Source organism: Heterodontus francisci, chromosome 9 (genome assembly GCF_036365525.1).
Source record: "Heterodontus francisci isolate sHetFra1 chromosome 9, sHetFra1.hap1, whole genome shotgun sequence".
NCBI classification, from domain to species: Eukaryota; Metazoa; Chordata; class Chondrichthyes; order Heterodontiformes; family Heterodontidae; genus Heterodontus; species Heterodontus francisci.
Window position 1 is genome coordinate 78,609,343 of NC_090379.1, and position 14,094 is coordinate 78,623,436.

The 14,094-nt window shown below is 39.5% G+C and overlaps 1 protein-coding gene across 1 annotated transcript; it reads right to left on the reverse strand.

The window, feature by feature from the left end:
* Positions 1-1,847: 1,847 nt before the first annotated feature.
* On the reverse strand, positions 1,848-3,077 carry foxg1a (forkhead box G1a). Its single transcript, XM_068038351.1, has one exon. The coding sequence runs from the start codon at positions 3,075-3,077 to the stop codon at positions 1,848-1,850; it is 1,230 nt and encodes a 409-aa protein (XP_067894452.1).
* Between the last annotated feature and the right edge of the window lie 11,017 nt (positions 3,078-14,094).

Here is a 14,094-nt window from a genome sequence, read left to right on the forward strand (position 1 = left end):
AGTTTCAGAATCGTTGTATAAGTTAATTTAATCTGAAATGAAATAACAAATGTACAAAACATTCATTTATGCAGGCTATCATTTATAGTAAAGATTAAGTGAGTTCCATTTTAAGCAAATAATCAGGTTCTATTTCTGAATGTTGAAGATGCCCAAAGTACAGGCGGCACTTTGCAGCTTTCAGTTCTAACATTCATTTGCTGTGATTGGTCTTAATTTGGCATTTTGTAATAGTAACACCCACCGTCATCAGAATAATTCTGCAAATAAAATATTAATTTATAAACCTTCAACTAAGTTTCTAGGTGGATCGTTCTTATATGCGGTGTTATGATTTTTGGAAGACTACGCATTGTTTCAAAAATGCCTGAAATCTTCAGCGTGGTTGTAAAAGGACAGGCCTACATCCTTATTGAAACCAGATTTAGCGTTCCGATCAAAAACATAACACAGTAGCAACAATATTGACTTTTTAAATATGTCCTCTGTGATTTACAATTTAAATAAATGACACATGATGGACAAATGGTTTAAATAATAGCTTAAATAGTGAAATAAATGTTGATAGAAAATGGTTTTAGAAATGATTTCCAATCTATTCTTGTTCACTTCAAAGTATATAATTTGTAGTATGGTGAAAATTGAACGGTTCTAAATATACATAGAGCGAATATATAACATCTATTAAGAGCTAACAATTATTTTCTTTGATAAAAAATAATTAAACATGTTAATTAAATTGGTACCTAACTCAACATTGTACCAAAGATTCAGGTTTAAACACGGGTGACTAAAACAGGATAATTTAGGCCTAGATAACGTGGACTTCCATTCCCTACCGCTCTGGTAGACTCTCGTCTCTTTTTGACAGGGTACAGAAATGAAAGCCACTATTTAAAAAATACTACTGCAGATCACTATTGCATTTAGTCATGATAAAGAAAAGGACAAGATGTCAACGTTTTCTGAATGTAACCTATTTTTTTTTATTTCGGTGCCTTCTGTATAGTAAACATTTTAAGTGACAACACGGGCATATGATCACAATATCACAATCATGAAATTTAGAGACGACATTAACAATTACTCAAGGAATTTATGAGGCATTTAAGCAACACAGGTTACACGTCCGCAAAATTTATCTTTTAAGTACAATAGGTTTACACATTTCACTACATTTACATAAAGAAATGAAAAGGGACCTGTTAGTGACCACATACATCGAATTATGCACAACACAAACTAAAGGCAATCATCAATTTTGTCCCCTTCTGATTCTTTGCAGGCAGTGTTGTAAACTGGAAAATAGGAATTATTTTCAAAGTACTTGTTCTTTTAAACAAGGAGTGCATTTCTAGCCCCGTCTTTGGTCTAAAAGTAAACATGAACCATTTTGTAACCAAATGGAAAAAATGACCGAAAGGTTAGGCATGTTTTAAGTAAGGTTACGAAATACAAATCAAACTTTAAATTTTGATTATTTTCAGTGAAAAATGTTTCCGCTAATATTGAAATTAACAGCCACCAACAAAGCCATGATAACTTATAATACTGCAAACATGGAAATCTGGTGGAACAATTGGAATAGAGCTGCCTAATTTAAACTTAATTGGGAATGTAGTCATTTTAAATACACAGTCTACATTAATTTAACTAGTGGTTTCCTATCTAAACCGCCTCAAATTGCACATTGTTGAAATTGAATAAACAAACAACCCTACGGGATTTGACAAAATGCAGACAAAAATGGGGACTTGAATAAAAATACCTGGGCTTCTTATTTTGAGAATTATTTACAACGCAAATGTGTGTAAAACGTTAACTTACAGTCTTTTCGAAGGGATTTGTTAGTGTATTAGAGGGTTTGAAGAGGGCCCCTGGTTTTGATGTGTGAAGTAATCAGAAAGTCCTCCAGAAAGTCCTGTGGAGAAACTTGGCAAAGAAGGTCTTAGAGACTCACAGGGGAGAGTTGAAGGCGCCTGTGGAGACGTGGAGGACGCTGTCCTAGCCGTCATTGAAGTGCTGCTTTGAGAAGTCATTGAAGGGTGAGGAACATGAGGGAAAAAGTAACTTGTCTGTCCTGCCAGAAGGTTTACCGAGCAGGGGTTTAACGAATATGTGCCTGAGCACGGAACAGACAAACCACACGGCACCGAGGCAGCCAAGGCGGCTGCAGCCGTTAGGTGGTGGGTGGCATAAGGAATTTCTCCGTTAACAAGTCTATCTACGCTTAACCCATTTGATGTTGGAAATGAGTGGTTGTTTGCCAGAGAGTTCTGAGTTAAAACCGAGCTGTAGGACATCGGGTGGCTAGGATAAGGTGAGGTGGTTCCATTATAACTTAAGGTACTGCTGGCTCGGGGATGATGGAGGGACAGGAATGGAGAAACAGGCCAGTATAAGGAACCTGCCCTATCCATAAATGTCAGTCCGGTCGAAGTGAGGCGCGCTCCCCGCTTGAAAGCTAACTTTGCTCTTGATGTTGTGGATCTCCTGCGAAGTTTCCCCGTGGTGCCACCTATAAAGACGTCGTCACTAGATGGATCCAACATCCAGTAGTTTCCCTTCCCAGGATCATCATAGTGCCTCGGAACTTTAACGAAACATTTGTTCAGACTCAAATTGTGTCTAATAGAGTTTTGCCAGCCTTGCTTGTTCTCTCTATAATAAGGAAAGTTTTTCATGATGAACTCATAGATGCCATTCAGTGTCAGGCGTTTCTCGGGACTCTGCCGGATTGCCATCATGATGAGGGCATTATAGCTAAACGGGGGTTTCTCATATTTGCCATTTTTCTTTTCCCCTTCCTTTCCAGCATCCCCTTCTTTACCGTCGGCCTTCTTCTCTTCCTGCTTATCCTTGTCTTCAGCGCAGGGCGGCTCCGCCGAGCTGCTGTCACTTTTGCTGAGAATATTTTCAGACTTGGACTCCACCGTTGGCAAAATGTTTTTGTCCTCCTCTTCGGGGGCAGATCGGTGACGGTTGTCACTTTGAACCGCTTCGGGCACCAGGCTGTTTATGCTGAACGATGATTTCGGAATCATTTTCACTTCTTTCTTATCTCCCATGTCCAACATCACACACAGGTAAAATTGCAGCAGCACAGTTGGACCGCAATCGCAAACGCTGGCAACTCATGTAGTAAAAAAAAGAGCCACTACTTCATGTTCTTAAAAACACGTCGAGCCGAGCCAGCTTGCTGCAATTCATTCCGGCCCCTGGCCGCTCGGCTCCAAACACTCGCTGCAACCTTTTCACTCGCCTGCCCAATCACAGCCCGCAGCGCGCCTGCGCGTCGGCCCGGCCCACAGCCAATCAGCGCGGCACGCCACCGCCTCCGCGGAGGGATACGGCCACAGGGCGGGAGAGGAGGAGGAGGAGGAGGAGGCGGAGGCCGCTTCACTCCGGCTCCGGGCCCACACTCTTTCCCTCTCTCACTATCTACTCCTCCGCTCTCACAATCCAAATGCATTACATTCACCACTCCGCCCGGATAATAGCATGCGGGTACGTCAATATTTGATGTTATTGTTGAAAGTGTGCTTATCCTTTCAAGGAAGGGGATTAGAATAGAGCAGGGAGAGGCGCGGTACTACTTTCTATCGCCGAGGGTCAATGCCAGTTTGCAAAATAATAATCTTCAAACTGCTGGCAATGAGGGCTCGAGATATTGATTGATTCATTCATTCATTGTGTCCCTTTCCAATGTTCCCATCAAATCCCTCCGTTTCAATGTGGGCTTTGGATGTAATGGAATGGAAATAACTTTGGAGTTGATGTGCTTGTGCTCGAAGTTGTGCTGCCTCATTGTGCGAGCACTCGGCCAGGACCTGGGGCTGGGAGCAGGGGCAGGACCTGGGTTCGGGAGCAGGGGCCGGGACTGGGAGCAGGGTAGGAGCCGGGTCTGGGCGCAGGAGCGGGGGTTGGGAATAGGGGCAGGACCTGGGGCTGAGAGCTAGGGCAGGAGCCGGGACGGATAGCAGGGCTGCAGGAGCTGAGAGCGGGGATGGGGGTGGTGGGGGGGTGCGGTGTGAGGTGATGGTGAGAGCTTCAGGCAGGCAGGCACCGCACGCCTGATTCCAGAGCACTCCACCCGTTCTCCAAACCAACATCCCTTGACTGACCTGCGACAATCTTCCGCAGTGTGTTAATTCCATCAAATCTATCATTCGCTCAGATTCTGTTGCTGTCAGTCATCTTGGATCCATGATGGCGGATGGGGCATACGGGCAATCATTTGTAGATTGATTGTGATTTTATATCGGTCCAAATATAGCCCAACTTCTTATAACTAATGAATGGTGAAGTGGCAGATCCCAATGTCAGACTATAGATCAGTGTTACTGGACTGATAAACGAGTCTGTAAATGTGTTTTACATCCTGACTTCTTTTATATAATCCTTTGTTCCATTTCTTAAAGATTAACTATTAACTGATTAAGATGCTTACAAAAAATAACGGAAGAAGCGAATAATTGCGCAAATATTTTGGATTGTACCTATCACTTTAGAGCTGCATGCGAGCTTTCTGTTTGTTGGTGCAATGTTTTACAAGGTTTATAATTTATAATATGCTTTCTGGTTTACTTGGGGTTGGGTATTTCCTTTGACAGGGTCACGCCAAGTGAAGCCAGGACGCCGCGTTTCATACAAACGTTAAACTCGAACTGCACAAGCGGCTGGATCCATCAAATCGAAGACGGTGCCAAGTCTGTGAGCACTGAACTGCCAAACCAGCCGGCCGGCCAGTGGATTCGGATTACATTTTCGTGGTAAAACACGTGTTAAATAAACGGCAGCTCTCGTTTTAACCTAATTATATACCGAGAGTAAAATACAAATATGTACACTCTCTTGCTTCTGTATTCCTCAGTCTCTTTAACACAGATGTCGCCCGTCGTTGCCTTCGCATAAAGTGCTGAGTATTTTAAATGAATACCTGCAAAATAGCATTAAACGTCGGTTCAAAGAAATAACGTGTATAACAATGCCAAAATGTTTTTACCTAGAAATTCAGGGGTTGGATGGTAAATGGGGTGGGCATGGATTTGATTACTAGGCCTTGAACAAGAAACCTGTGCAATATTTTCCAGCCACTGAGCTAACCTATAAAGTATATACAAAAGCATCAGAGAAATTAAATATTTGGACTCGTTTGATGTGGTAATACTGTATTGTATAAATCAGCTAAGGGAGATCCCCATTTTAAAACAGTGGAATATCTGAGGCCAAGAGGTCACCAGTAAAATCTGCGCAAGGTCGTGAATTGTTTCATATGCTGTGTATGTGTGGGTGCATGCAGGTATTTAAAGAAAGCAAATGATGAACCGTTCGCTATTTTCTCGGTATATATTTAAAGTCTCGTCTGACCTGCTCGTTTTCTTACTCAGTCTAGCGTGAAATGATTTAGCGTAACCGGATTCCTGGGAAAGGACAGGTTACATAAACATTTACTGATGTGGAGTAACTATAGTACTTGTACTCTGATATGCAGGAAGGAAAGTGTTGATTAACACGAAGAAAAAAAGCGAGATTAGCTGATTGCATGCTCATATGCGCAAGTCCTCATTGAATTGTTTTTTTAAAAAAAATAGACACAGCTGTTGTTTGCATTGAACCTCTGTTGTTGCTGTGATTTAGCAGTACTTAAATCAGCATTTTTGTATAACAATTTCGAATCGTTTACAAATGTGTATTCCACACTGATTTTGGAACACTGAAAGAAAGACGCAAACCGTGCTAGTTCTGATGTATTACAATATTTTATTTCTGCTTGTTTAGCATAATTTAAGTTTCATAAGTTGGTCCCAAAGAAGACAGGTTTCATGTTGACTCAAGAAACCCTAACAGATTGGTACAGATGTTAAACATTTGGAATTGGGTAGTAACGATGTAATGAAGCTTGTCTAAAGTTAACTTTTTTATTTCTTTTGATACTATAATTAGAATCTGAACAGGCAACTAAATATACATTTTATTCGAATCGTTTTATTCCTCACAATAGGTCAAACCGCCAGTATGGAAATTGTTGCAAGAACTAATAAAGACAGGCAATATAAACTTTAAAGGAAATAGTAATGATAGTTAATAATGGGTCATAATGTAAATATATTAAGTTAACACACGCGTGAACCAAAAAGCAAAATAAGAGAAAGGCAAAATAGCGAGAGCAAGCGAGAAGTGTATTGAAATCAGTCTGGAATCAAGGGTCTTTCTCCCCTTTACCATCAGCTAGGTAAGGTTTAGCAAAACGATTTTTTAAAATCTATGTATAGAAATATATTTTTGAAGGCGTTTCACGTTATGAAATTTTTAAGTTTTGGAAATGCACTTTCTTTTAAATTAATACTGTTTTGTGTCTGCTGCAGAATTTTACCTTTGACCTTCAATGGAAGGAAACTCTTGCATAGAAGTGGACTCCCGGGTATTACATTTCCCTACTGTAATGGGGAACACAGGAACGATCCATGTTAATACATTATTAAAAAAGGTGTTATTAGTTTTTGAAAAATACGATGTGATATTTAAAAAATATATTAAAATGCTGCCTATCTGTTCTATGCAGTTAATGCTGTAAAATAATATAATGGATTTATAAATGTGGTCAAATAAAGCTGGAAAATAAACCCCACAATCTCTACCAAGATTTTTATTTTATTTCTGATGAAAGGTCACAGACCTGAAACGTTAACTCCGCTTCTCTCTCCACAGATGCTGCCAGACCTGCTGAGTATTTCCAGCATTTTTTGTTTTTATTTCAGATTTCCAGCATCTGCAGTATTTTGCTTTTATTTGTATGTTATTTATTAGGTTTATTGGGCTGGCACGGTTTAACAAAAATATAAGAACAGAAATATAAAACCAGAGCTGACACTCCTGGAATTGTAACAAAAAGTGAAGTAAGCATTATCCCAGTAAGATATCACTACGAAATAGAATTGTTGATTATGAATAAGTTAGTATCGGGACATTTCTGATTTGTGATATGGTTTACGAGGCAAGCTTAAAGTATTGTTATTGCTGCTTATTTCACAAAAATAAATGCACTTGTCCTGAACTTGAACAAAAAGTTATTTGTGGAATCTGGAACTGAGCAAATTCATTTTTTGTAATTTCTTTATCTGTATGTGATTTAAACGGGTTTGGGTTGACTGACGACTGAAGGAATATTCACCGAGTAACTAAGTAAAACACTTAACTGACTGTAGGCCTAATAATTAGTGATTGAAAGTTTCTGTATTTAGCGTGCTGCATGTTTCTTAAGTGGTTTTTGTTACAGGTTATATTATTAGGTTTGCGAAAACAGTAGTGAACTAAACTTCCCAGTTAGTGGTCTTCGCACCAGGCAAGTGTTACTTGGTGTAGCAGCCCTGCCTCGTCACTCATTAACTCCCTGTAGGTTGTCAGCGGCTGCTCAGCACAAAAACCAGCACCAAACTAAATTAAGAGCCCGATGATTAAGATGAACGTTTACCGGCGCTGTCATTTGCAGCATCTTTCCATCATAACATTGTGTCACTGGGAAATTCTCTTGAAAACTGCAGGAAAGAAAACACACACACAAAGCTCGATGAGAAGAAAGCCGCTTATTCCTAGTTTGCTCCAGTGTAAACAAAACTGCCATTCAAATAGTAATTGTAACTGAAGCGAACTGGCATCGCTAAATGTATTTGAAAATAAAAATAACAATGGAAACAATATTTAAGCAATGCCAGAGCAGTGTCTTAAACAAAGGAAACATGGGATTGGGGTGAGTAGGGTATTGATGTATAATCAGTGGCGCAGTGGTTAGCACCGCAGCCTCACAGCTCCAGGGACCCGGGTTCAATTCTGGGTACTGCCTGTGTGGAGTTTGCAAGTTCTCCCTGTGCGTGGGTTTTCTCCGGGTGCTCTGGTTTCCTCCCACAAGCCAAAAGACTTGGCAGGTTGGTAGGTAAATTGGCCATTATAAATTGCCCCTAGTATAGGTAGGTGGTAGGGAAATATAGAGACAGGTGGGGATGTGGTAGGAATATAGGATTAGTGTAGGATTAGTATAAATGGGTGGTTGATGGTCGGCACAGACTCGGTGGGCCGAAGGGCCTGTTTTCAGTGCTGTATCTCTAAAAAAAAACTAAAACTATAGTCGAAATGCAGCAAATGACCGAAACCTTGTTTGCATGACAACATTGTTCTCCATAAAATCTACCTTTTTCTTTTTGCTAGCCCTACAGTACACTTTCTTAAACATTCATGTCCTGAGGTGCACATGTAAGCGAGTACGAAAACGCACGCAACACCACATTTAGGCGTGACGAACAACCGTTGTGAACCACTGAATTTACTTATTGAGCATACATCTCCAAATCCTTGTAAACGCGCGTCTCAACAGACTGAATAATTTACTGTGTGGGTGTTGAGCAAATCTGAGTTGGATCTAGGTATTCAGTACAATATACCCCGCATTTGCACCGCAGAAGGTCTTGGCACTGAAAAATAGATTAACCCAGGATGGATGCAAGTTAGTGATGATAGAGAGAAACGCTATCTGCTAAAACTGGCGGAGTCAAACTTAAATAATACGGTCCGAATCAGAAAATAAATAATGCTGGTGAATAATGTTCTAATTAGCTAAGAGCTTTTGTATTTTTTTAAAGAACAATCGCCCGAAAAGATCAAATATCAACATGATTTATTGCTGTTAACACTTCTGATTTAAGGTTGAAGTGGTTTGAAATATGCAGCCAAACACAACTGTACAGCAAATATTACATTCTGAAAGTTCCCATTATTGCTAAATATTCCGAATAACCAATAATTTTGGATGTTGCAAGAGTGTAGGGAATACATACACGGGCTGTAATTTATAACCTTTTATATCCTAAAATTAGCATTTTTGAAGATTCCAATCAATGATTGCATGCTGTATAATAGAAAAAATAACTATTATCACTTCATTTATTACTTGGACATACTGATTGCATATTTCCGGCCTTATCGTGTGCTCATTTAATGACAGGACGAGCTGGATGGTCGGAATGGCTGTTTGTGGGTTCCACATTCTTAAATATTAAAATATTTGCCCCAGTGACTGCAAATTCATATCGCTTTTCTGAGGATTCAGTCACAAACGCCGATTGCCTATAATTAATCGTATTATTGACTCGCGCAAATGATGTTAGGCTCAGGGTTAAATTGTTTCGATAAATATGTCGCATGTTTAAAGGAACCCGATGTAAAACATAAGCGGCGATTCATCCAGCGTCTTCCTTCTAATATTTATTCATCTGCTTTTTTCTTCGGCGCAGAGTACTTTTATTTAAAATAGAACAATTGCAGTTAGGAAGTGTTAAATAGATAACCGAATTATTTCCCATATATTTTTGTTTGCCAATTCCCTGCATCCTTTATTTCAATTGGCATCCTCTCACGAAAAGTCAATAGTAATCTTTTCTTCCATATATGCGGTAATGTAATTTGTAGTATTCTGTCCTAGATGAAATGTAAACTACATAGACTGACAATATGAGCTGGGTGTTTATTTTATGGGAGCGCCGCGTTAAGAAAATAATTTGAGATACTTGCATCGCAAATGGTGTGACGCCTCGGATTTAAACAGGTAAAAAAATCTTGGACGTTTCCCATCATAAGGCAAATGCGCTTCCAATGAAAAAAGATCTATTTATAAAACACTCGACGTAGCCGTACAAAAACGTAAAATTGCGTTTATTTTTGCTTATAACTTAACGGTTTTTATTAAAACGATGCAACCTTTTGAGCAGCAACCTGCAAAATGTCGCCTCTAAATATGCTTCCTTGAAAACTACCACCTAAGCAGAAATCTTTAATGGAAAATGTGTAAACTGCTGTTATCTCATTCTGATAGCGTTCAAAATATTTTTCAATCTATATTAAATATCACTTGTTTCGCATCTTGTCTCGCGTAGTGTTACATGCATTTTAAACGGCACTAGGACCGCACAAAGAAACTAGGTGGAAAATTCGATCCCCATATAAACAATGCTATTTCAACAGCATTGACTGAACCGTTCCTACTTTTATAAATTCTGGTGGAATTTAATTGTTACCACTATTCGTAATAGTAGTTGTTGTGAAAATCGATCTTTTAAAGGGAGAAAATCTTTAATCTTAGGTATGGTTTTGCCTTCAATATCTTGGCCGATAAAGTGTGAAAATTAATTGTAATAACAAGCTTGCAGTTTTAGTCTCCCATGGCTCTTTGTGTCTCTTCGTGGTAACGTTTTGTTTCCTCATTGTTTGAGTACCCAGTAGTACCGGTCGGGAATTGGGGAAAACAGATTGTCTGCATAAACCATTCCCATATTCGGTGTTTATCGTTGCAACGTGAGTTGCTGTCACGGAAATGGAAGCTTCCTTTCTAAACTGCAGTTTAAGAAATAATTAATATTTTGTCTAAGTTTTCGCATGCGGTGATATTGGCTCCATGTTACTTGGGTATTTTATTTATAGGTGATTTTGATAATTATTCTCATTTGCTGATTCGTTCGTGTTGATGTAATTTGCACAAGGCCAATATGAATAATTATAAATATTAAAATCCAGTTCCATCTGCAGCACAGCGAATGTCAGACTGGCGGTGACAGCGCTTTGTGTTACATCTACCTATAGCAGTTCTCCCTCAGCACCTATTCTAAATGAGCTGCTTGTCTCGACACGCTCCGAGCAGTCTGTGTTGAGAGTACACAACATAAACAAAGCAGTGCAACTGCCTTCACATCACTGCCTCTCCAGCTTTTCGCTAGAACAGTCTATCCCTGGCTTGCAATGCCGTGAATCATACAATAGACAAAGATGCATCAGTTACGACATATTTATATCATTGATTATTTCCAATTGGGATGTAAACTTTTATTTCCCGTAGTCTACGAACTGGAGGCTCCAAGCATCCCCGGCGGAGTCAGATTGTATGAAATATTAGGACTTTATGAAATACAGTTGCAGGTAACCAGTAATTATTCCAAATTGGGAAACGAATACTAAAATAAACAGTGGCAACATTTATATTAAAACAGTTTTGAAAGAGTCGGAAGGTTTATATATAAATAACGAAATCTCAATAACGATAATTTACCATAATACTACTGGGAAATAATTTAACGTCATGACGGCTATCCAAGCCGTCAAACAGAGGCTTAATGCAGAGTGACTAAATTAGATAATGCAATAATAAACCAGCTAAAGGATTACTCGTTGACGATTTGTAGCATTGACTGAAAGCATTACAAGCGTTATATATGATCTTACACATCAAGCAAAATAACGGTTGCTTTTAGCAAAACGCTCGAAGCTTCACAGATGGAAACAGAGCATTAAAAACAAACTGAGTCAGTTGTAAAGTCAGGATCTAAAGTATCCGATCCATCGCGAAAGGCAATCGTCCTCCTCGCAAGTAATACAGGCACGCCACCTAGTGGAGCACCTCACATTTATCTGCCGCAAGTTGGAATTTCTACTGTTTGGCGTCTCAAGTCTAATGTATTGTACATAAGATAAACACAAAATACTGCTAATATCTAATACTATTAGCTTTGATGCTGCATAAATATTTACAGGTTGCAAAAGTAGACGGTGCATATAAAACAAAAATATTTAAACAGTCGTATTGAAATTTGTAATGAGCCAGTTCATTTCTTAGCAACCACAGCGTGAAAATTGTTCATTAAAGCCCACGGAAAATAAATCGTTTCCAAAATCAGCAGGAAAGCATAGAATATGCCAATAAAGCTCCTTTCGCCTTCAGTAACCCAGAAAAACGAAGCGCTGATTGGTAAATGATGGAAAATTAAAATTTCCAGAGGGGTTGATATTCACGTTTATATCACATGTGAAAATATAAATAGTTGAAGAACAAGTTGGTTCATGTTTAGTTTCAATGTAAACCTGCATTCAAACTAAGGGTACCAACAAATCAGCTGAAACAAAACTCTTGCAAAAGAGGATGAATTAATGGATAACGGTGAATATCATGTTGATCCCATTAATGGTGGAGACCACGTTGTTCACTAACGAGTAAATCACTAGTGGATATTGATTGACCACTCTCCCAGAAGTGGAGTAACTATAACTTGGGGACAGGCGAACAGCGTTTCTCAATATTCTGCCCTCATCCCTCATCCCAAACATTAAACTTATCGGGCGATATATTTACCGTGGTAAAGGGATCTTTCCCCATCATGTCACACTCAATTTTGTTCGCACGGCTGATGTCATTGGTTCGGTCACAGTCGACAATTTCCCTGCATCACTGGTTTTAAAACAGTCAGCTGCATTTATTTAATAAAGACTGAATGTTAATGAAACTGTTACAGCCGTATGAACGCTGTGGCCTTTTCCCCGGGTACATTTGTTGTACTTGGTAATGTGAAAGGACGCGAACAGCAATATAAACGGAAGTGTGCCACAAACCAGGAGCCTCTTAAATTATCGAATTAATTGAAAATAAGGTGTTGAAAATGTGGACAAATACACTGTGCGGTGACTCTAGCGCTTTGGGCGTACCCGATTTCGAGAAAGGCGCTATATGAATGCAAGGTTTTTTTTCTAAATTATTTCTTTACTCGTTGATGTAGAGCAAGAATGTTCCAGGTTGGGCCCTGGTCTGTGCTGAGGTGGTGGAGGGGCGGGGGACAGAATTACAACTGACCTTATTGACTAGACTAGGGAGTGACAAAACCGGGCAAGAGTTCTTCCACCTGATCACTGCCCAGTGAACCCTGCTGAAAGATGCACGTGTGGATTTGGGGTTAAGAACAGATTTAGGCCAGGCTCTGGTCAACATAATGCGAGGAACGATTGTTTGGGTGAAGTACTTGAGGACTCCCAGTACCTGTGGAACTGTACTATAGTAGGAGACGGTCACATCAAGTTGGGAGAACAATAACATCACCAGAGCATAAACTAACTCATGGGCAATTATAACATTTATCTTTGGGTCCGGAGCAGGCAATTCATTAACGTTAATGCATATATGAATTTACAATGTTGCAACGTTTTTCAGGATCTATTACTGTGCCATGGAATCGATAACTTTCAGTGTCCAAATACGCTTTGTTTGAGTCTGCAATCGATTCCATTTTATGACCTCAAGGTGTGCAAAGAGTTGGAGGTGGGGAAGGGGCGGGAAGAGGAAACAGTTCTGGTTGGTGGGCAACTATCCCATTGTGTAATGTTCTTGGTTAATATTATTTTCACTGTTCATTATCCTGGATAAACTTGTTACGATTGTGTCACAATGGTCAGTCTTGCAGAGTTGATGCCATTGCACCAACTACTTCTTTCTGACTCATCCCTTATCAAAATGCCGAGCCAAATTCCAAATGAAACTCTCTTTGCAAACTCCCTGGTGTGTTTATTAAAATAATTGGCAACATAGGAGTAACTTCAAGGCTGTAGTTTTATTTTGGGATGCAGCTGTAAAAGGAACGTGATCCTAATGAGATTGCTACCTTGATATCTTTTTAATATTTTTGAGAAGAAACCCCTTCCCAAACAATGGTTCGAAAGAAATGTTTCCGTTAGTACGGTTTCCTCGGATTTTCTTTGGCCTAAAAAAAAATCTATAAACCAGGTTCCTTTTCAGCTGAAAACATTCTACAGGTGCTATATGTAGATTACTCTATGCTTGTTGGTGTATTATGAATTTTATTTTCGCTCCTGGGGCTGTTGGTAACTCACTTGAGACTTCACAGTCAGCTTTATTAACGGAAACAAAACTGTAATGCAGAACTATTTTCTGGGTCCGATCAATAGAGTTCAACAGCCAACAATAAAAGACTGCATTTGTTCCACCGTCCAGTAAAACCATCACAATCCAGCTCAATTTTGCCACTAATGCATTATGATGTATCTTGCACTCAAAGAGTAAAATTCTTTTGGATCCACGCCGTGTAACCTTGGCACTTGCTGAGCTAAATCTCGTGTTTGGGACTTTATTTTTGTTTGTGTTGTGTATTGTGAGTGTGATAAACGGATCACTGGGGAAATATGTTTTCAACTTGTGTCGGTAGGAAGCGATACTCGTTTAAAGAACGGGCGACTCCTTTCCAAACATATTAAAATATGCTTTAATATTTA